General features: G+C 42.6%; 1 protein-coding gene across 1 annotated transcript in view; it reads left to right on the forward strand.

Moving 5' to 3' along the window:
* Positions 1-24808, forward strand: part of PTPRG (protein tyrosine phosphatase receptor type G) — a 703641-nt gene that overhangs the window by 668874 nt on the left and 9959 nt on the right. Inside the window, exons 14-23 of the mRNA XM_048487318.1 lie at positions 5406-5502; positions 8641-8723; positions 8951-9085; positions 10838-10972; positions 15921-16084; positions 17212-17347; positions 18951-19097; positions 20654-20747; positions 22893-22969; positions 24237-24365. Coding sequence (XP_048343275.1) covers positions 5406-5502; positions 8641-8723; positions 8951-9085; positions 10838-10972; positions 15921-16084; positions 17212-17347; positions 18951-19097; positions 20654-20747; positions 22893-22969; positions 24237-24365 — 1197 coding nt within the window. The remainder of the gene's footprint in view (positions 1-5405; positions 5503-8640; positions 8724-8950; positions 9086-10837; positions 10973-15920; positions 16085-17211; positions 17348-18950; positions 19098-20653; positions 20748-22892; positions 22970-24236; positions 24366-24808) is intronic.

Raw genomic sequence — 24808 nt, forward strand, 5'->3', positions numbered from 1 at the left:
GGTGGAATTTCTAGCTCATTATGTTGCATTATCAGACATGTAGCAATTGGATTTTACACATAAATTTAACGAAAAGAATATTTGAAGTTTATAAAACTAATCAGCAACTTGTTTCAGAGAAGCACTGAGAATGAATGAGTCATTAAACATGGATGTATTAAATTGCAATCAGTGTTAACACAGACAATATAATTAAAAGTTAAATTAGCCATTATGGCACAGCATAGTTTTAACTGTGACTAAAGGTTGATTAAAACCAAGTGCGTTAGATTCCAGAGCTGTGGAGTATACATTCCAGTGGACAAAATAGTAAGAATTACAGTCACTCATATTTGAACAAAATTAACATTACAGGAAGCTACTATGGCTCATTCCACACATGCAGAATAATGCACTTTCAAACTGCTTTCAGTGCTCTTTGAAGCTGTGCGGAATAGCAAAATCCACTTGCAAACAGTTGTGAAAGTGGTTTGAAAACGCATTATTTTGTGTTTCCGGAAGGGGCCTATGATAGCTAAGCTGAAACAAAGAAAACCAGGAAAAAATGATCGTACCATAAATGTTTCCTTCAGTATTTTAAAAACGGGTGCCAGTAACACCACAATTTAATCTTTTATGTCACAATCTAGTAATTAAAAGGTCCTGCTATGAGGCCATTTAAAAAGTTTGTGACTGATTCATTTTGAAAGAATAGAAAAGATCATTATCACTTATTTCCTCTAGAAAATGAGGAACATGTAACAGAAATTAGATATTCACTTTAAACTAAGCTATGGATCTGCTGAAATTCTATAACACAATTTCAGTTTCAGTGGTTGTAGCAAGAAAAGTGTTTTTTTTGGTGAGGGGACATGAGTATATAGAGGAAAGGGAGACTAGGTTTGCTCCATGATCCTAAACTCTGAGATTCATCAGGTAGGCCCTTCGGGGATAGGGCGGTATATTAAATCAAATAAATAAATAAATAAATAAATAAATAATAATAATAATAATAATAATAATAATAATAATAATAATAATAGGAACCAGCTATATAATTGGAGGGAGCAGATGATATTATATAGTAGTATAATAGCATTTTTGCACTCCACTAAGTACTATTTTTTAGATAGTTATTCTCTGCTTTTCATCTTAATCAAGATTCAAAACAGCGTACAACATTGTTCTTTCTTTTTCCATTGTTTTCTCACAACAGCAAACCTATGAGATTAAAGATAGACAGGCTTTATTTCAACAAAGGGAACCAAGCTGTTGGCCCTTAATTTTGAAAGGTAGCAGAGCAGCCAGTGGTGTAGCGCCAAGGGGAAAGGGGTGCGCGCAATGCACTGGGTGCACGATGTTGCGGGGGCATGGCCGGGGGGGTGCATTCTGGTGCGGGGGTGTGGCAGGGGGCATAGGGCGCACACATGCCCCGGGTGCAGTTCCTCCTCGCTCCAGCCCTGAGAGCAGCTTTTAGATTAATTCCTGGAGGGAAAGCCAACAGGAGCTGGGAAGCTTACATTTGGGACAACTTTCCCCTAAGGGAGGAAGCAGAATGAGGGGCACCTACCCAGTCTTGAGCTGTTGTTTTTAGGAAGGCTGTCTGAGGTGAGTAGAAATTCTACGGCTACTAGACCAGTTTAAAACTAATAAGTGTCCAGGGGTTATGGAAGGGAGAAGCTGTGGCTCAGTGGTAGAACATCTTAGTGGCATGCTTAAAGCCCCAGGTTCGATCTCTGGCATCTCCGGTTAAAAGGATAAGATAGTAGATGATGAAGAAGACGCTACATAAAGCCCTGGAGAACTGCTGCCTGTCTGAGTAGACAACACTAACTTGGATGGACCAAGGATCTGAATGGTGTATACCCATGGAGTATATGCAGAGCTCTACTGTGAAATGTGATGCCACTAGTAGATGTAATTTGTCAATAAAATTGGCCTCTGTACTGGAGGCAAATGTTATGCCAGTTTTTAAAAAGTGTTTGATGGGATCCAGGAAATTACAGGCCTCTTAGCACAACATTTGTACTGGGTAAATTTGTAGAGTTTAATAACTCTTTAATAACTCTAGAGCCCTTCGGGGATGAGGCGATCTATGAAATATAAATAAATAAATAAATAAACAAACAAACAAGTAAAAACCAGTGTGAATTAAACTCACAACAAAACAAAACTTACTGAGGATAAACCAACATGGCTTCTGCAAAGGAAGTTCTGCCATACCAACATTTTGGACTTCTCTGGGAAGGTAAACAAGCTTATCATAAGAGTGGTCCACTAGATATTATGTACCTGGATTTCCAAAATGGTTTTGCCAAGATACCTCACCAGAAACTGCTGAGTAAGCTTAGCAGCTTTCTTAGGAAACGATTCAGATCCTCTTATGGATTAAAAATGGATTAAATGACAGAAAACAGAGAGTAGGACTAAATGTACAGTTCTCACAATAAATGGGAGCAAGCAATGGTGTCCCACAAGGTGGGTGAACCGATTGTGAAGAGCTCCAGGAGAAACACTCTAAGTTGGATGAGTGTGCCACAACATGGCAAATGAAATTTAAATAAGGTGATACACATTGCAACAAAAAAATGCCTAACTTTAAATATAGGCGGAGATCTTGGGGTTATAGTCAATGAAAATGTCAACTGAATGTATAACAAAAGAGAAAAACAGCAAGCTCCATCCTGGGTATTACTAGGAAAGGAACTGAAAACAAAACAGTCAATATTGTTGTGCCCCAGAGAGAGGCCTAATTTGGAGTGCCTTGTGATATTCTGGTCACCATGTATGAAAAAGGATAAATTAAAGGAGTCATGAAATTGTAGCTTTCATTGCCAATTGATATAGCAATGGCTGCCAGTATTGACAGCTTTAAAAGGGAGGGGGGTAGGCAGATTAATGGAGGATAGACTCCTTTTGGGGACTTTCGGGGAACCACCATACTCAGAGGCAGCAAACGTCTGAATATCAGTGCTAGTATGCAACATCAGGGCCTCTATGCCCTCTTTGTTGGCCCTCCATGGTATTAAAATGGCTGATCATGACACACCTCTTTCTTTCCTTCACAAAATGCATTGCAGCCAAAGCTCTGCTCGCAGCCTAAGTTCAATCCTGACAGAAATCGGTTTTAGTTAGCCGGCTCAAGGTTGATTCATCCTTCTGAGGTTGGTAAAACGAATACCCAGCCTGCTGGGCAGAAAGTGTAAATTGGGGAAAGCAGTGACAAATCACCCTGTAAACATAATCTGCCTAGTAAATATCGTGATGTGACATCACCACATGAATCAGTAATGATCAGGGCTTGCAGAGGATTACTTTTACCTCATAACCTTTCCTTTCCCTTTGGAAAACTGATGTAATAGGACTATCGGAACTTTACGAATGCCTGATTATACTTGGATTCAGACACTGTAAATATTTTTAACTTCATAAATGTTTGGCTAGCAAAAAAAAAGTAGAGGTGGCTATGAATTTGATACCTAGCTCCTCTGTGAAATTTCTGCATAATTCTGACTCCTTCATACAACTGCTATTTTACTCATATTTCTTTGAATAATTTCCTCAGCTCCTCATGCTTCTTTGCAGCAGCTGTGCTGTACTAATGGCTTCTCTTATTTGGAAGTCCTGGGTACTAAAGAGTTTGACATCTTTGTAACCTTGGAGAGGATTAGGAATTTCAGATGGGATTCATGGCACCCTACAGAATTAACTTTCAGATAAAATTCAAACGTACTGGGACAAGTACTCAAGAAAGCGAAAGTATAATGCTCGCTCTATTGGAAAGTTATCTTAATAATATTAGGACACTTGCAATGAATGCTACAGTTCAGAGAATTGTTAGTAAAAGGAGCACAGGAAAGCATACTTTCCAAGTTTTCCAGTTTATAGCTTTCTGATACTTAAATACTATTTAATATTTTCAAAAACAATTTGAAATAGGCAGTGCTTATGGATTAACTCGTGACTCTAATGTGGTGATTTAATAAGCAAGGCAACCCTATTAGGTAACGATGAATGTTTTGTGCAGTTTCTGTTTGGTTTGGTTCAGCCATAATATGAGACGGTGTCTTAATTAAGTTAAACTGTGCAATCCAAACACATTTCATCACATTAAACTAATGGTTAATTTGGGTACCTCAAACCAGGACCTAAAGCTGCTTCATTAACCACAGTCCAAACTATAGTTTCATGTTATGTATGAATTTGGTTTCCCTGTAGTACTTCTAGTTTGTTTTCCCGCCGACACTTGGTGGCCACCCGTGTGTACTGAATAGAGAGTGGCTCAGAAACAAAATAGCTCTTGCCTTCAGCTCTAGAAATTCTAGCCTTCAAGGGGGACCAGGAGTTCTCTCAGAATTACAAGTAATTTCCAGATGAAAGAAACTACCTCACTTGATTTTTTTTCCAGATGAAAGAAACTACCTCGTTTGATTTTTTTCTTCTGGAGAACAAAATGGCTGCCTTTGAGCGTAGACTCCATGGCATTGTACCCTGCTGATGTCACTTCCCTCCCCAAACTCAACTACTCCCAGGCTCTAAGCTCAAATCTTCAGGAATTTCCCAGCCCACAGCTGGCAATCCTAAGTGGCTCTCATTGAAAATGATAAAATGAAAATAATAAACTGAATATTCATAGGTCGAGGGGTGAGGCTGCCACCTTCATCCAGCTCTTCATACTTTCAGCTCAATCTGAAGTGGGAGCGGTAGAGCCGCAGCCATGGACCATGACACAGCAATGCCTCCAAAGAGGCAACTAGCACAGGCTCCAGGGGAGAAGGAGAAGTTCCTTTCTCTTCTAGGAAAGCCCATAGGGGGATATGACTTACTCCACCTTTTCTGTTGGGGTTAGTCTGTGAGGCTGGAGGGGGCATTTCCAGTCTGAAACTTCTTGGGAGCCAACTAAAGTCTTCTTCACTCCGGCAACATCCCCTCCATACTGGCACAGCCTCCTGTGGTGTGGAAGCAATAGGATGGGAGGGAGGGAAGTTCCATGTTCCAATGCTGTGGTGCTGTGCTGCTGAGGTGTGTCACTCTTTGCACAGCATTGGTGGCACTGACACTGGTGCAACCCTTTTGCCGCTTCCAGCACTGCCTCAGTCCCGTCCCCCCCCCCCCCCGGTTTGGATTGCACAGTTTATCGGTTTAGTACATGCATATTGAATGTCTACAAAAAGCTATAGAAAAATGTAAAAGACTTACACTACGGTGAATTTTAGTCACCATAGATTTTTTTTTCAAATACTGGGAATCAAGCAATAGCCTCAGTAGAACCAGAATTTGTTTATGCTGAAAGAATACTCACAGGAGGAAAAAAAAAATCAATTACGCTCCTGGAATTTCACTGTGTTCTGAGCTGCTGGTGAAATGAGACAAACGAAATGTTTTACACTCATCTGCCTTTCTCAATTTAATTGTTTCCTTAACAGGAAGTGCAGCGTTGTACGGCCGACATGAACATCACTGCTGAGCATTCCAATCACCTTGACAACAAGCACAAAAACAGATACATAAACATTTTAGCATGTGAGTAATGAGATCTGAAGAAAAGATAACAGAAAGTTCACCTAGTCTTGAAAGAAGAATGCCACTGTGATTAGCACAAAGCAGCAAACGGGATTTTCGTCAGTTGGACAAAATACCCTTCTCAGGCATCCTTTCTGAAAAGGCTTGGCTTGCAGAGTTGGGTTAAAAACACCCATCCTGCCTTAAGGCCTTGCAGTCAGAGGCGTAGCTGGGTCAAACTGCGCCCAATGCGCATTCTACATTTTCCACCCCCATGCCCCCCTGCGGTGCCCTGCCCTCCCCCCCGTGAGCCCCAAGGTCTCCTGGGAACTGTAGTTCCTCAGGCTATTTTTACTGAGAACAGGCCTTTTGCAGCCTGAAAAGTTCTGAAAAAGGAAAAGAACTAAGGTAAGTGTGGGAAGGGGGGTGGGGGTGCTGGGGGGGTAGGGGGCACCGGGGGGCACCACGGGGGAGGGGCCTGGGACAATTTTTTGTGTCCCCAGGTGTGTGCACGGCGCACCCCCCATCCCCTTGTAGCTCCATGACTGTTTGCAGTTGAATGTTTTGTACTGAATTACTGTCAGATTTTGGTATGCTAATCAGTGAAAAGTTACTTAAGGAAAGGCTGTTACAAATCAAAGTGCTTATTTCTCAAATACGCTCAGGTTTATTTACATAGGTTATTACCAGGTTGTCGTGTCTATCTTGAGCGCTCGAGGTGGGGGTGGGGGTCTCTTGAGTGCTTGCTGACAATTTCTGCAGCCCAAGTCTGTTTTCTGGCATGTCAATTATGTCAGTGATGAAGCAGGAGTTGGATTAAGGTTTTTCTGCTGATAGAAGACTCAACCAAGGAAGTATTTTAAATTAATATAGGATAGTCATTTTCAAATCTCTCAGGGAACAACCTCGACAATCTGATTGCCATGGTACTCTAGTTTTGTGCCTCCTTTAAAAGGTGGGTTTTTTTGTTATTGTGTGTGTGTATATGTGATATAAAGGATTGAACTGCACTGGCAGAAGGCTTTATAACCTGATTTCTGGGCATGGGTGTCCCATTTCTGGAGTTTATAGAAACCAGGTGTTGGGACCTTAGGGCCGAGACAGAACAAGAGGTTTACTGTCGTGAGATGGAACAAAAGCATCACTCTAGCATCTCTAGAGTAGCAGCAGGCAGTATAGCGCAACAGGCTGAAAGTGCCTCAGTGAGACTTCCCGCCCATCACTATTTTAGATAAAATAAAGGCAAGCATCAGAATTCAATGGCTAGCATTGGAAATAGTAAGAATTATTGAACTTTTGAAGAATTTGGTTGCATTTTAGGTGCAGCAGGAAAAAAAACAACTTGTGGCTCTGAAGCTCAAGTAGAGCAGTGGACCAATTACCCACTGTTGTGTGATCAGCATAACTGCATACTGTGCAGTTGACTCAATCAAGGAAATCACAGGTCTCAGTTCTCAAGATCTGAGATTGGACGCTTTGGGGGACACTGGTTTATAGGGCGGCCGTAACGTCCCGCCCTTCGAACGGACGAGGCCGGAAGCAACTTGACAACACTTAAACGATGCACACATACTGTACAAGTGCAGTAAATTTTAAGTTCAGAATTGGTCTGTAGTGTGGGGGGTGGGTTTTTTCTCTCCTTTCTCATTGATAAGGACATAGGAATATGGAAATTGAATTTTCACAAGATAGTGTTTATCCAAGACCTGTAATAAAGCCCATTTAACTTCTGAGCCAGACAATCTTATTCTCTTCCCTTAATTTCACTATGAGGAGGCAACAGTTGTTTTCCATTATGTAAGAACTTAATTATGAATTGCTGGTTTATATATCTCATACTATTTCTTTATTTTTTTCTTTAATGCAAAGAAAATATGCTAAAACATCATATAAGCCACAGCAAACATATCAGCAGAATTTGTACTCTCATTTCACAAAATTAATGGATCAGATCTCATTGCCTCAATCTGCTGAAAAATTAATGCCTGTTCCTGCTCCAATTCCTGAAGGCTTTGTTCTTGTTATAAGAATATAATTTTGTGTCTGCTACCAAAAATGGTAGCTGCCAGAAGTGTCACTTCCATAGTGACTAGAAGAACTTACCTGAGTCTTGATAGTGGGTTGAATCCAGTCCTTTTCTCCATTGGATAGAAAGGGAGATGAGGGTCCCTTTGACCACACAGAAGGTAGTGGGGGGAATAAGGGGTCATGCATGAACATTAGCCATGTAGAATGGGCTGTTGTGAGACGGCGAATTAAGTGAGACTGAGGCCTTTTCTGCATACTGTACTTACCCCATTTTGAAGGTGTTTTCAATCCTATTAATTTCTTCTGTCTGTACTCCCCTCCTCAAAACATCGTTTCCTGGCGGCCACAATGTTTTTCCACACATGCCCTGATTTGATGATCCCAAAAAATGGAGGGGGGAAAAAGAACAAAAGAAATGATAAAAATAGGAGGAGAGGGGTGAAATTGTGAGCTCAGGGACAGAAAAAAAGGTGGACCAAGTGCCAAAAGTGAGATTGGGAATGGGTAATGGCCAGGCCTTTTTTGCAGGACAAAAATTAAATTGATCATACTGTGAGGAAAGCAAGCTTGGTACCATTCCAAACATTGTGGCAAAAGTGTTTTCAGAAACAACAAAGCAAAAAATTTGTTGGTAACAATTCCAGAACCAAATGGTGAGGTGGGTGGAATGGGGGACAAGCAGAACTTCATGATGTGACTTCTGTGGAAAAGGCCTGAGTTTAAAAGCCAGCTGGGCCCAACCCATTATGTTATACCATGTTTCTGCACCCTCTTGTGGCAGCCAGTGATGTGAAGCAAGGTCGGAAACACAGGTGAACCTAATCTTGGGGTATAAATAAGTTCTCCAACTAATTTTGGAAGGAACTGCCAGGTTGGGAGCTCAAAATGTAGTTACTATTTTGGGCAGCAGCTGTACAACTAGTTTAATGTGTAGTTCAGCCCTCAAAACTGTGGGTCAAACTGGGCAAAGCTGGTGGGGCATAAGCTGTATTACGTCTGCCACAATTAGAAATGGTTGGGACTGTTGATGAGCTCAGTTTTCATCTTAGCCAATCAAACCCTTTAACATGTAGCGAAAATGTGTCAGATTTTACTATTTCCTAATGTTTTTTGTGTTTTTCTTTCTTGCAGACGATCACAGTAGAGTGAAGTTAAGACCTTTACCGGGAAAAGACTCCAAGCACAGTGACTACATTAATGCTAATTACGTTGATGTAAGCTGGGCTTTTGTTTATTTGTCTTGTCTCTTTAGAGAAATACTGTCCTACGAAAGGAATAGAAGCCATTAGCGCTTGTAGAGGCTTTTTGTTTACTAACTCCAACTTCAAACCCCTCGAACCTTCAGAGTGGGAAAGACATCTACCTCTACAATGTATACATTATTAATAGGACTGCTCCTCAAATACTTTCATCTTGCTTTCTGTTGTGGTTTTCTTTGAAGGGGTACAACAAAGCAAAAGCGTACATTGCCACCCAGGGACCTTTAAAGTCGACATTCGAAGATTTCTGGAGAATGATTTGGGAGCAAAACACTGGAATTATCATCATGATTACAAACCTTGTGGAAAAAGGCAGAGTAAGGGCAAATCCGCTTTTGTATACCCACTTTTCTGACCTCTCGCAGTGCATGTATAGTATTTTTCAGATTCATGAAAGGGTAGAGTTTCTTCCATTAGCCATAATGTAAATTGATGTACAGTAGGACATATTTCTTCCAGGGGAAATAATTCTTTCTCCCCTTCCCCCCCCAAGTCTGTCTTTTTCAAGCATTTTAAGGCCCCTTCTGCACATGCAGAATAATGCAGTTTTAATCCACTTTCAATGTACTTTGCAGCTGGAGTTTAATGGGCAAAGTATAATGGGCAGAATAGCAAAATCCACTTGCAAACAATTGTGCAAGTGGATTGAAAGTGCATTATTCTGCATGTGTGGGATGCATATGGTGAATGCATGATCATGACAGCAGGCTCCAACCTGCTTGCAATCATTGGATTGTATTTATAGATTGTAATATATAAATACAATAATTGGATTGTATTTATACTTAAGTGATCAATAACCCTGAAAAAGCAGGGTTCCCAATCATTTGTAGAGCTATACTTGCGTATTCTTGTAAATTCTGTAATGAACATGTGGAGGTTGAGATTGCAAGTTATTGATGTATCCCTCCTCTCCTGCTCCGCTCCGCCCCGCCGCCCCCCCACACTACATGTTCATTCTGTCTAGTTAGAACTTCTGAGATATACACATAGTGATACAAAAGTTCTATATTGTTTACCTTATGTATTCTTACTCTAGTAGAATGTTTCCTCCCAAAAAACCAGCTTCTGAACTTAGGGATTCTTTTCTGTGGTTCAAACCTCTTTGAAAACCTTGCCAAGGGTTTGGTAGCAGTGGGTTAAAGCCTCTGACAGCGATTGGCTGAGTTGTACTAATGTTACAGAGGGCTGGAGAAGCAGAACAGTCCATCTGACATTGACTGAACTACTTTGATCCTAGATAAAGGAGTTGAAAGGGGGGGCTGAGAAAGTGGTATGCCAAAGGACATAGAATGGCCTAGAAAAGTAAGAGAAAGAAAATGTTGGGCCCTTTCCACACAAGCCAAATACAGCGCCCTAGGGACGGCAAAAATGCCGTCCCCAGGGAGCTGTTCGCATGGGGGGCGCAGTTGCTTCACAGCCGTGCCGCCCTCGCTCCTCCCCAGCAGTGCGAAGCCGCCATCTTCCCACCTCGCTCCATGAGCGAGGTTTTTTGGAAAACGGTGGCTTCCAGCCGCTGGCGTGCGAACGGCAGTGGCTGAAAGGCGCCATCCCTTCGCCCTTTGCCCGATCAACCTACCTTCTCTGCGACCGTCCGGCGCATCGCCAAGGCCTGGGGACATGCCCCCCCGCTCTGCGACTCCGGAGCGGTCGCGCAGGGCAGGGGGGCGTGTCCCCTGGCCTCAGCAACGCGCCGGACGGTCACAGAGAAGGTAGGTCAATTGGGCGACAGCGCTCCGCGGCGCCGTCTTCCCTTTCATTACCAGGACCGTTTGTGCGTCATGTACGCCGACCCAACCCCCAGCGTGGCCGTGTAGATATGGCCCTACAGAATAACTTGAGATGAATATCTATCTGATGGGTGAAGGAAACCTGGGGAAGACAATAAACCGAGACAAGAGATGCAGATGGACAGTATCTTGAGGAGGCAGCAGGGAGATACTGAGTTCACATATTGATTTGAAATATCCCATTTGAGTTTGCTAAATGTCCGTAGTTACTATTCATTCTGTGTTCTGTAAAAAGTTCCATGAAGTAATTTCAATCTATCCAACTTTTTCTTTCCTTAGAGAAAATGTGACCAGTACTGGCCCACTGAAAACAGTGACGAATATGGTAATATTATAGTCACACTGAAGAGCACAAAAGTACATGCTTGCTACACTGTCCGCCGCTTCACAGTCAGGAATGCAAAAATGAAAAAGGTGAGAAAAGTAATTGCATCATGGCTTGCACAAAGAATTCATCCTTAGGAGGCTGCTGAAGTGTTTAATATCCATAACTATTAAATAATTCTGTGGTGAAATGTCTGGTTGCTGTTGTTTGACACACAGCAGAGATTCTTGAGTATTTAGAGCAGAGGTGTATGAGGGGGAAATGGCTCCTGGGGCGTGGCTGCACTCCCCCGCATTTGGGGTTGGGGCTCAGGGCAGGGCTCAGCACCCCTGAGCCACGCCCCTGAGGATGGGGGGCACAACCTTGCGCCCCGCCCTCCGCAGGCTGTCCCCTGCCATCCCCAGGCCCTGGGGATGGCAGGAGACGGCCTGCAGGGGGGCAGGGCTCGGTGGGGGGCGGCTGGGGCACATGCCTTTCATAATGTGGGGCCGCTTGGCACCCCACACGTGACCATGCACCCAGGGACATGGATGACCCCATGTTCCTAGGGCAGTACGCCACTGATTTAGAGGAAGGTGTGTATGTTTCTAGGACTGAGCAAATGTATGGAAACAAAGTAGTTTAATGACTAGGTCAGCTGCTCAGAGCATGTCTTTATCTTTTTTTATTTTGGGTTTTTTAATACTGGTGTTTTTTGCGTTGATTAACATCAGTATGTTCCATGTGCATGCTTGTATGTAGATTGCTTCTCTCTTAATTTTTTCGTCTTGACTGGTATAGCTATTTATTTCATACTGCCATTACTACAAGGAGCTCACAACACCCTTGCGAAGTAGGTCAGGTTGATAGGGCTTGACCTGAGATCACCCAGTGAGCTCTATGAGAGATTTCCTTTGACATTTCCTGCATGCCAGGTAGATCACTTGGTCAGCGTGATCTCCATAAATCAGGGTGTCTACCTGGACATTTCTGTTTCTGGCACAACTCAAGCAGATCAAGCAAAATTGTGATTCGTCCCAAGTATTAGAACTGTGAACATTTTTGGCTTATTCTATAGGATGCTAATGGACCTTAAGGGTTGCAAATAAGTGACAAAAGTTAGCCTGTCAAGTTTGAACAAAAGGCAGTCGATAAAAGCTGTAGAACACACAATCTCCTCCTTTTGCAATGACAAGGAAAGATGGAGTTAGTGATTTCCTGGACCCGTGGGTCACATTCCCTAACATGTGGAGAATCATTGCTTTAGTAGCTAGACGTGCCCACTGTAGAAATAGGTCATATTAATATGAGTTTAGTGTTGTTTGACTCTTCCGAGTCAAATGAAAGTTCCATGTCACAAAGACTACTACATTGCTTTTATGTCAGGAAAATATCACCTAATTGGTACTATCCAACTAGGCCGAGTTCGAAAGTGCCAGGCAGACAAACTAAGCTCCTCTGAAATGCACAGCTGGTTTCAGAATAGATACTAAGATTTCTCTTGCTTCCTTAAGCAAAATTCTTTCTCTTTGCCACTATTGAGATTTCTTTACTTCTGAGATAGTCCTACTTTGCCTACATAACAACAATTGGGGGGGTCTAGCCACTGTGAGTGAACTACTTAGTTTTTATTTGATCTTCTTTTGTACCAGCCTCTGTTTGTAGTATCTCCCTCACATATACACTTCTTTAGTGGATACCAACATAATGAATATACTCTTTGTTACTTCCTGTAAGGTAGTTCTGGACACCTGTTTTTATAATGCATATAGGGTGTCATAAACTGGTGGAGGTACAAGGAAACACTGGTGTGCAGGGCAGTGAACTTTCATCGTCATGTCTTCAGTGCACTCTCATATGGGACTGTGCAGGCCAGCCATGGAGAACTTAGAAGGCTTCTAGAAACTTCAGAGCACTTGGAGCGTTCACCCTCCGTTCCATCCGGAGCCAAGAGCAGGCTGGTTTCCTACCAAACACATGACAGAAGTGGGAAAGCGCTGTTCCCTCAGGTCTCTCTTCGTTGCCATGGAGAGAGGACAGGCTTCAGCTGAGTACTTCTTTTACCTCAGAGCTGTTCTTTTTCTTCATCTTTTTCATCAATATGGCGTTATTCAAGAAACGCTCGAAGTGTGGGATGAAGATGGCTCAGAATAATGAGCATCATGTATTTCTCTTTGGTCTCAATGAGACTCATGCCTCCAAGATGTGACCATCCTGCCATCTTTTCATTCCAAAGGCTAGACATGAGCAGTCTTAAGGCTGCACTGTGGATAAATCTTTCTCTTTCGTGGATGCTGCCATGGAAGAATTTCTAAAGAGGGCTTGGACCCTTTCAGTCCCCTCAGTCCTGACAGCTCTGTCTGCTCTGACTGCTGACTCAGCTTTGGTGGCCAAGTGGGCAACTTCTGAGCCTCCTGTTAAAAAAGCTAAAAAGGAAAGAATGTCTCTCAGTCTAAGCCGTGGTCATGTTGATGCCAAGGTTTATCACCAATATTTCCACAGACTTGATTCCTGATTTCTGAGTTGGCTGACTCGTCTTCACGTCGATCACTATGCCACGATTGCCCTTTTCAAGGTCAACAGTGTCCTCGTCATCAACTGTCAACATCCCTGCCTAGGCAGAGCCCTTGTCACAGTTGAGGCTGGAATCTGGATGCTTCTTGACATTGAAGCTCCTGCTCCCCTTGACGTTGAACATCTTCATCTCCGATGATTGAGACTGCTGTCAGAAAGAGTCCTGAGCTCCTCCATCGTCTGAGGATGCCCTCTCCTTCCCTCGGTAGGGGATCTTTTCTTTCCTCACGGGGTGACATTTCTGAAGTTCCATTACCTCTATTGAATCAGAAAAAGAGATCAAGGTCTGATCCTCATTCATCCTTTCCGCCTCATCCCTATTCGTCTTAATGGAGTTGCTGTTCGAGGATGTATACGGCCTATGGGGCTCATTAAAACATGCCTCCATCATGTCGCACGCCATCTGACCATCCTTGGTCAGTAAGTGTTAAGATCCTTCAGTGTTGAGATTTGAGGAAAATGCAGCTACTTGACCACATCAACCACTTCATTCCAACAGCAGTCTTCTTTCTGACTTGGAAGGAGAGTTTGAGGACACATCAGTGCCTTCCCCAGAAAATACTGTGGGAGACTCTGCACTAGTCTCACCTGCGGAAGACCTCAAGAGCTCTACTCAGAGAAACTTGTACAAATGGCGAAAGCTCTGGAAACTGACTGTGCTGATTCGTATCTGACAATGACTATGTTATATGGTGCTGATCTGCCAATTGCCCTTCTTTTGATCAAAGGTATTTGGGGGAAAGCTGAATATTGTGGTGTGGCTGCCAGGCGAGCAGGGAGAACATAACTCAGCAACAGTCCAAGGTTCCAGAACAGCAGAAGCAAGCACAGTCCAAAACGTAAGCTAGAAATGGTAGTCAAGGCACTGTCCTAGGTCGAAGGCTCACCAGCAAAAAGTAGCCCAGAAGAGAACTCCAGGGCTAGTCCAAGGTCAAAAATCCAGAGAGAGGAGCAGAGTAACAGGACACAGATTCGAGGCAGAGCAGCAACGAGACAAGGTGATGTGTCGCCTTCTGCAGAGTGTCAGTCATTTGTAGTCTCTCATAGGCCAGGGCAAGTAGATTGCATCATTGTGATTGATCCTTTGGTCCTGATCCTGTGAGCTGCTATCAACAGATGAACCAATCATCTGGCTGCCCTTTGGTGCTTGGTCAGGTCAGAGCAGAATTGTTGACAGGGAAGGCAGGCTGGAGGGGGGCTCCCCCTAGGTGCTGACAGCATGCTCTGAGAGGGGGCTGGATCGGCAGAGGGCCGGTAAGGTGGTCCAGGCACGGAGCTGTCATTGCCGGGTGACACTTCTAGGTTGAGGTGGTGTACTTGCACGACCAGCTGGTCTTCCATAGGCAGATCCTAGGTGGCCTGACACTGTCCTACTGACAGTTGCCTCCTCCTCCTCTTCGTTTCTACCTTATACTCCTACCAAGGCACATGCATATCCTAGCATCCTAGCCATTCTTCCTGCCTCCATCATGTGACTGTTATGGTGAGAAGGGAGGGAAAGCACTTCAAGCTCTCTGAAGCTTCTTGGGAGCTCTCTAGTCAGCTCTCCGTATCCGGTCTGCATCTGCACAATCCCATTCATGCCTACACAGAAGACACTTGATGATGAGGTAATGTTACAGGTCACTGCAGCTTTGCTTTCTCAACAAGAGATGTCTTGTCTCTTTAATAGTTAACAGGCAGATACTTTCTCCTCACGATCTCCAGTAGTGCAAGAAGCTATGTCTGCCAAACCTTTACTATCCAGCTATTAATAGTGCTACCCTAGGTAGAGTTACTCCCTCCCAAATCTACTGAAAGGAGTACAACTGTGCTTAGGTTGGCCACGTTAAGGTAAGATTACAAAAGGGTTATTCCTGTCCAGTGGTAGCGATGTTTAAAATAAATGCAGCAGGGAAAGTGCAGTGAAGGATATACATGCATGTTCAGAGACAGCTGCTCAAGAAACGGTTGTGCTTCTAGAAGAAGGCTACTGCTAAGTAATTCCTTTGGCTATGCTATTTTTTGCCACATCAGTATTTGGTAGTACATCCCTATTTTGAATAAGAAAGCAGTGGTTGCAGCAATATCTTTTTGGGGTACTTTGCACATCCTTCAAAAGAACTGAGGAGCAATGTTGTGATGCACTGATGGATGGTATCTATGTCATGTAAAGGCAACATTCACCACTATCAAGAAACACCAACCCTTTCTCTAATCCACAGGTGTCAAACTCGCGGCCCTCCAGATGTTATGGACTACAGTTCCCATCATTCCCTGCCATCATAACATCTGGAGGGCCGTGAGTTTGACACCTATGTAAAATCAATGGGTTGTCACAGGAGGTGGATAGCAAATCAAAAAGAGAATGAGTGGTAGATAAGACTTATCATACACACAAGCATGGAGCAATCCAGTTCCCAACACAGTATAATCAAGCCAAAGGTTCTGTCAGTAACTAATGTATTTTCTTCCTTATGTGTTTCTTGCATTTGAAATCAAAAGGGGAACCCTAAAGGGCGCCAGAATGAGAGAACGGTTATTCAGTACCATTACACGCAGTGGCCCGACATGGGAGTGCCTGAATATGCTTTGCCAGTGCTAACATTTGTGAGAAGATCCTCTGCAGCTAGGACCCCTGAGATGGGCCCAGTGGTCGTGCATTGCAGGTATACCTGGAAATAGCTCCATTTTTATGGGCAACATGTTGTAAGTTAATATGCACTTGCAGTAGATTTTTACGGTGCACTTATTTATCATCAATTGTATTAAGTGCTTTACCGTTCACATGCATCCTGTCAGTTCAGATGGTGTAAGTCATGTTATTTGATTTCTACATTACAGCAAGAGAATCAAAACTTAATATATGTTGTTTATCAAGGTATTCATCAAATGCAAGGCTGAACCAAGGTCTGAAAACATATCTCCTTAGCCCCAGTTTACTGCAGCACCACCCAGTACACATCATCCCATTGTTGCGTAAGATTCATAGTTCTCTCCTTTCCAGACTTAAAAGAATACCCCTATGTGTACTATCAGCCAATTCCATAATTTGTCTTTTTATGTTAATCATCCGATGGCTCGAGCCATTTTTTCCCCCTTGACTACAGAACGTACTAAAACTGGGACAAAACTTGAGAATTTGTGCGTGTTTTGTCAAAAGAAATTAATTTTAATTGGCGCATTAAGTACAGAAAAACTACAATTTCCCTTTTGTGCTACACTGCAACATCTTCAGAACTTTGGTCCACACCATAAGTATTGGAAACTTTCCCCCTAAGTTAAAAGACAGCTAATCATGAAATCAGAGCCCCATGGTAAAGACTGGTAAGCTGCAGTACTGTAGCCACAGCTCTGCTCACAATCTGACTTCAGTCATGATGGAAGTCAGTTTCAGGTAGCCGGCTTAAGGTTGACTCAGCTTTCCATTCTTTCAAGGTTGGTAAAATGAGCACCCGGCGTGCTGGGGGTACAGAGCAGATGACTGGGAAAGTCAGTGGCAAACCTCCCCGTAAACATAGTCTTCCTGGTAAACGTTGTGATGTGATATCACCCCGTGGGTCAGTAATGACCTGGTGTTTGCCCAGGGGGACTATCTTCCCCTTTTAAATCATGAAGTCAGTGTAAGCAACTTTCTGGGAATACCTACAAATTCTGTCTGTTGTGACCACGTTGGAAGTTGACAAAATATTTTTTGGGAAAGCCTGGGGAGTAAAATTGTGACCTCGAACTTCTATATCAGCAGCTGCGATGAGTATTTAATTAACTTCTGTTTGTTCTTTTATCTCTTGGCCAGTGCTGGCGTTGGTAGGACTGGAACCTACATTGTTATAGATAGTATGCTGCAACAGATAAAAGACAAAAGCACAGTTAATGTCCTCGGTTTCCTGAAACACATCAGGACACAGCGCAACTACCTCGTCCAGACAGAGGTAAAAATATAGAAAAGCATTCACTTTCATGACGATAAAAGTTTGTCCGCAATTTCACTAGATGCAGGCTGTTTCATCATGCATAATTTCCACTGTAATATCTGTTAGTTACATACTATATTTCTTGCATTTCATTTACTGAGGGTGCAGTTTCCAAATGCTTATATTTATCTGTTAGTATTTATATCCTGCTTAGAAAGACGAGCCGCTTTACATAATTTTATATAAGATTTTGTTTGAATAAATAGAACCAAAACAGAAAAAGAAAATAGAAATCATATCGCAACAACAATTACAATTAAAAGGAAAAATAGAAGAAAAGGTGTGCATATAATAATAAACGATAATGGCAACAAATATAAACAGTAAACAGTATAATAATGAGCATTAAAAGGTGATTATCATGATAAATCTTAGCATAAATCATGAGATATCCTATACAATACTTGATAAACATGATAATAATGATAGACAATATTATAAAATGAATTGTAATGAAATAGAATGTATGAAGAAAACTTGCAGTGGTGATCACTATTATAAATGCCTTAAATTACTTCCCAAATATTGAAAATTGAGTTTACATATTACTTTCTATCCATGATAATGATAATATGTGAACTCAGTTTTCAATATTTTCATGATAGAACTCCATTTTCAATCATTCCATGGTAGATGATAATCCATGATGCATTTAGATTCTCCCCTTTAACACCTTTTTAGTACAATATATCAAGAGGATTATTTATAATTCATATATATCATTTCAGCAACCTCATTCTCTACTCCCCATTTTTTAAAAGAAAATTATGAATAGTATGCTTTCCATTTGTCTTAAAATACTTTGATCTTTTATTCACATAGTTTGTTAATGTTGCCATTACAGCGCATAGTCAGCTAATTTATTTTCCTATTGCTTCCTGCAAGCACACTTTCCATTTTGTTGCAGATGTAACTCTGGCTGCCATTATCATATGTCAAAACAATTCTAACAAAAGTTTTGGAATATTCTTTGGCAAAATGCCCACTAGCATACTTTGGCTTCCATAGTAAATTTAATTTTTAAAATTTTCTGGATTTCAGCATGTATTTCATTCCAGTTTTGTGAGTGTGTGTGTGTGCGTGTGTGTTGATTCGCACATCTGCTGCATTAAAAAATCAAATTGTTGCTCAAAAGTTCACCATCAAAATGCTGACAAGCTACAAGATATAATAGGCAATTGCAGTATCTAATTGATGAAGTACAAGACTTTCATAATGGTAGTCAGGTGAAGGACATTTTCCTCTAATTTGTCAAAATAAAGCATTGTGGTTATATAATGTATGTTGCTTAATAAATTATATTTATTCATAAGAAATCTTCAAAAGAAAGCGGCATATGAGGGGAGTGGGAATGGATTCCAAGCGTAGGGAAAAGCAAAAGAAAACGAAGGAAATAACAAGCAATATGAAACAGAAGTCTTTGAAAGAAAACAGAAAACCTGTCTTAGCACTATTTCACTCCACAGGGCTATTTCAGCTAAAACAAAGACTTTCTTTTAAAACACTAGCATTCCACCATAAGTTCTTCTTGCTCATGACTTGGTTGCTCTTGCCATTGTAGGAACAGTATGTTTTTATTCATGATGCCTTGTTGGAAGCCATTCTTGGAAAAGAGACGGAAGTTTCTGCCAACCAGCTACATAGCTATGTTAATAGCATTCTCATACCTGGAGTTGGAGGCAAGACTCGGCTAGAGAAACAGTTCAAGGTAAGCTTCTGTCCTGGTCTTGGTCACTGGTGAAGTCCATGATGTTAAAGAGCACTTTGCATCAGAGGAAGAAACTGGGAAGAAAACAAAACACAGGTTAAGGTTTGGAGGAACACTCCTCCAACATCTTTGGAGGAAGGAGATGTCCAGGTTCAGTACCATTTTGGCTTTGTGGGAACTGTGGGGCCGTAAGGCACCCAGATCAGACACTGTCCTAGTAAAGCAGATGGCAACCAAAAGTATTAGTTTAAAAGAAGGAGCAAATGATTTGTGTCCAGTTGTTTAGGGAGGGCTGTCCATGAATTGATTGAGGACAAGCTTCGGTTTCCATGCAGGACAACTGAATAAAGTCATGGAAGAACTACTTCACTCTAATAGCTTGATTGCCGTGATTGAATGATCATTTATCAGCGGTCAAGAAGCAACAATGGCAGCCAAATGGATCTTAGGAGATGAGTGTACCAATCCTAGATAGCAAAGATGAAGAAGGTATTCTAGGTTTGGTAGATCATGATTTTCACATGCAAATATGGTTACTGGTTTAATCTATTTTATGAGGATCTATCTACTTACCTATTTTATGAGTATGCTTAAGAAAGGTAACATTTTTACCATGAAGCAAGAATATAAATGAATATAAAGTAGATCTTGATGGCCAGATTTTCACAGACTTTGGGGTCAGTCGCCTTCTCTAGTACAAATTTCCAGCTGCTTTATATTGACATCATACCATAGAACCATGGTGGTGAACCTTTGGCACTCTAGATGTTATGGTCTACACTTCCCATCAACCCCTGCCATGCTGGCCAACCATGGAGAAGACCGGCCGCCCGGCTCGGCTTCTCCCCACAGATGTTGCGATTCCGTTGCCAATCCGCCAACGAGCTGCCCGCAGCTTCCGCCCCAGCTTCTCAATTGGCCATGCTGGCAGGGGCTGATGGGAATTGTAGTCCATAACATCTGGAGTGCCAAAGGTTTGCCACCACTGCCATGGAAGTATCACTAAATCTGCTGAACATGGGTTAGCCTCAAAATAAGTGGTCTTACCTGAACTATCCAAGTTTCACATAGGGTATAGGAAATTATACCTTAGATGTAGTTTTGTTTTAATGCCTTATTTTGAGAGGTCCTGACTCAAAGACCGGAGGAGGGAGGAGTCGAAAAAAATCATACTCCACAGACAGAAGACCTTCTGTGGAAACACTCCTGTGGATTCAAGTCCTGCTCCTGATATGCATATGACTTTAGAACTTTGAAATATATTTTCAGAAGTAATTAAATCAAGATTGTCAAATGGAATTGAATTTTATTTAATCTGTATGCTATAAACTGAGAACTGTGCAGGCAGAAGTGTTCAGCAAGCATTTGGATAAATATGTTACTTTACGCGGAGTTCAGTTCATCTTGGCCTTTTGAACGCTTTTAGCAAATCTAACAATACAGTTTGTTCTCCCAGGGATGCAGTTTTTTCCCAAGTAAAAGAGAAACTCGTCTCTTTTTCAAAAACGAGGACTGCAAAGAATTAATCTTTATTCTGCCTTATTTAAATCTTGTAGCTGGTTATGCAGTGCAATGCAAAGTATGTGGAGTGCTTCAGTGCTCAGAAGGACTGCAACAAAGAGAAGAACAGGAATTCATCAGTAGTGCCATGTAAGATTGCCTCTTCAAGCTTGATTGCTACACTGCATGCATTCTTTTTACTAAATGTTGAATGGAGTTTATGTATGGAGATGAAGGTCCTAGATTGGTTTGTTATGTCTTATTGAGTCAGAGCTTTCTTTAAATTTAAAGCTGTGACTTGATGTTCAATATAATGCATTTGGGTAGACAAACACAAATCATAAGTTTCTACTTTGTTGAATGTTACTATAGAAGTTTTTGTATCGATGGCCTAATTTTTATGTAGTTTCAGATACTTTCAATGCAGTTTTATCTTCCAGAGTCACCTTTTTAAGAAGTTGCCTTTCCAGAGGCATACCAGGGGTAAATGGTGCCCAGAGACAAATTGTCTCCAGGACGCCCCCAGGCTCTGCCCCCCCCCCACTCCCCAGGCTCAGCCCCCCACCACCACCCCAGCTTCGCCCCCTGATGCCCCCAGGCTCCACCCCCACTGCCTTTGTCCCCGCCCATGTCACCATGGACATGGACAAGGTCTAGGATGCCCATCTCCCCCCAACTCCCCCTGCCACTGGGCTCCCAGCCGGGGTGGGACTTCTTGCTCTCCAACCCCACCCCCGGCCTCAGTGCTTATAAAATCAAGTCTCTGAGGCCGGGACTGTAGCTGGGAGCTCAGCGGGAGGGGGGAAGAAGGGAGGGGGAGTCCAGGGCGGGGTTGAGGGCACTTGGAGGCAGCAGAAAGTCCTGCTGTCTTGTCATTTTTGCATACCTCGGCCGGATCGAGACATGCAAAAACGACGAGACAGAAGGACTTCCCAGTCACATGGTGGGGGCTGATTTTGCGCCCCCCCACGTGACCAGAAGAGTGGCGCCTGGGGACAAGGGATACTCCTTGTCCCTAGGCAGATACGCCACTGCCTTAGACCATAATTATTACATATTAGTTCATAATTAAAAAACAACAACAACCAACCATCCTTTCTTCTAGCATGGGGAGATTCCAAAAAGATAACTAATAAAAGAGGAGTGCCTCCCCCCTACCCATTAATCTGGCATGTCAAATCCACCCCCAAGCCACTTTCCCTCCATGAGATTTCAGATTCATGTTCATATATTCATAATCTTTGTCTTGCCTTCATCACCACAAAAAAAAGCATAGAACTGTCATAGGGTAATCAAGCAATAGTGTATGCTCACCACGAGAGATTTGCTGGATGTGTTTGAATGTCTTTTAAGTGTTGCTTGCAATATGTTTCATAGCTGCAGGATTTATTCCTATCTCTTGCTCAAGGACCAACCCTAGTTATCACATTTCTTTCTGGGATTGATGCAACCTCCCACCATCTGGTGGTGCTTCCCTCTGTTTCTCCTCTGCAAATCACCTGGAGACGTGTGTCCCTTAAGAACACAGGAAGTGTCCCACTGGTGGAGACCAGTGGTCTGTCGAGTTCAACATCCTGTTTCACATAGCAGCCGGCCAGTAGCCATGGAGAGGCATCAAATAGGGCATGGAGGCCAAGGTCTCCTCTTGACGTTGCCTCTTGGTGCTGATATTCAGAGATTACTGTCATGAACATTCCATGCAGAGGTGGGATTCAACCAGTCCTCACCACTTCTCTAGAAGTGGTTACTAATTTTTTTCTGAGTGCCGAGAAGGGGTTACTAAAGCCACCTCCCTGCCCAATAGGGACTGGAGGTGCATGTGTGCGGCAGCGCCACTGTTTGAATCCCATCACCATCGGAACCTGTTATTAAAATTTTTGGATCCCCCCACTGATTCCATGGTACAGTATAACTGAGTATTGCATTAGCAGTGAAAGAAGCTGTTTACTCTGAAGTCAGGGCAGTGATGGTGCTAAAGGATACTGCTACTGCTAAAGGATAGGAAATGCAAAACAAAGGTTGCTGGAGTTGGAGGGAAATCAAATTCTTATTAACTATTATTTGGTGATTTGGGCCTTCTGTGAAAATACTTCCTATAGTAAAATTTGATTACAGAAATTATAACATTCTTTTGGGAACTAGTCATTTTATAATTTTATCCCCCTGTATTAACTCAGCATATTTTTTATGGCCAAAGTGTTGGGGACTGGCCCTCAGCGAAATGGCAATTGTCTTATGATCAGCATGCTGAGATTGTGAGCTCCATTTAGTAGGGCCTTTTGTTTGATATTTCAGCTGAGCGAGCAAGGGTGGGACTGGCACCATTACCTGGAATGAAGGGAACTGATTACATTAATGCATCCTACATCATGGTAAGACAATCAACATTTCATTGTAAGTAAATCAGTGGAAGAAATTGAATATAAAGGCTCTTCATTTTTACAGCTGATTGCATAAAGCACTGTCTTATGTTCCAGAACAGTAGTTTCCACTATCTTTTCAGTGAGGAACATAGTGTAAAGGAATCTTAAGCACCTAAATTGCTTGGAGCAATATGAATGTCAGTTTTCATAGTTTTGGGGCCCCCCCCCCCCCCCCCCCCCCCCCCCCCGAACACCCAACTCAAAGAAGCAGATCTCCACAGAGCATTCTGCCATATCCTCTACCAAGGCACATGCATATAGCAGCATCCTAGCCATTGGCAGAAATGAGGGGGCTCAGGTATGTTTGCCCTTCCAGGTAATAATCCACATGCTGCAGTTCATGTGCATCCCATCAAGACTAAATAGGGGAATTAAAGGGCTCATTGAACTCTACAGAAATCGGGTCTGGTGTCTGCAGTTCTGGACTGTGAATCCCACAGGGATAGATCCTGCATCTCTAACTCCCTGGATACTTTTTTATTTTTGTACTGGTGACAAATTTTTCATTATGGTACACAAATCTCATCTTACTGAAGAGCTCTTTAGAAAGCATTCTCAGTGACCTTTCAGAAACTGAACTGATACCCTGATCGCCACTAGAATATTTTTAATGAGTACAAATTAATACAAAATGCAGCTCGCTGTATCTGAGCACTCGCTGTGGCTATCAGCATCCAGTCGTTTGCCATTCCTGTCTCAAAGGATTCAAGTTGAAACTATGGATTTTTTTTTCATATTTACTGCTATAGCTTTCAGGATAAATTAAAACAGGAGAGACCTTTGAAAATGTTGGCTGTCTTGTACACTTTGTTCTTTGTTCTCCTCCATGGCATATAAGGTTCCTGAAGTTCTCCTTGGACCAAGTAAAGTATGTATTGTCGAAGGCTTTCACGGCCGGATTCAACTGGTTCTGGTGGGTTTTCCAGGCTGTATGGCCGTGGTCTGGTGGATTTTGTTCTCTGTGGACTTTTCTCTGTGATATACCTCTGAAGATGCCAGCCACAGATGCAGGTGAAACGTTAGGAACAAAATCCACCAGACCACGGCCACACAGCCCGGAAAACCCACCAGAACAAGTAAGGTGTGTTTGGGAGGCACATGATATAGCCACCTGGCTGAAGCTAAGCAATTCTGAAGTCTGATCAGTGCCCCACGATGGAGGGAAAGTAGAAAAATATAATCAATAACTGCTAAATCTGGTTTTCATTTTAAAAAGGGTTACTACCGGAGCAATGAGTTCATCATAACGCAGCATCCCCTGCCACATACGACGAAAGATTTCTGGAGAATGATTTGGGATCACAATGCACAGATCATTGTCATGCTTCCAGACAACCAGAGCTTGGTGAGTGAACGGAACCCTCCTCCCTCTCCCCTATACGAAGCCAGCGAGGAACAAGAATTAGATCCCTTTGTTTGTGTTGTGGCAAGGTTTCAAAGAGAAGCTCCGTTTTCAAACGGAACGTGTCCCCCTTTAGCAGCTCCATAACCCTGGCGTTCAAAGAATCCTGAAAATAAAAAGGCAGGGTAGGGCTATAAGAGGGAAGAATGTACTTGTAAGGCCTTCTTCATCATCTACAACAGAAAGGGCATACTTTGGCTCGTCCTGTGAAAGCAAAACATTTTCTATCCACTAAACCTTTTCAAAGAGGGGGGAAAAAAACATCAACCTTTTCTGTGTCTCACCCCCCAGTGGGCATTGACCTCCATTTTTGATAGATCAGACATTATAGAGAAACGTTCTGCCACGGAAGCTTGCTGGGTGACCTTGTGCCAGCCACACGCTTT

This window comes from Sphaerodactylus townsendi, linkage group LG03 (assembly GCF_021028975.2).
Source record: "Sphaerodactylus townsendi isolate TG3544 linkage group LG03, MPM_Stown_v2.3, whole genome shotgun sequence".
NCBI classification, from domain to species: Eukaryota; Metazoa; Chordata; class Lepidosauria; order Squamata; family Sphaerodactylidae; genus Sphaerodactylus; species Sphaerodactylus townsendi.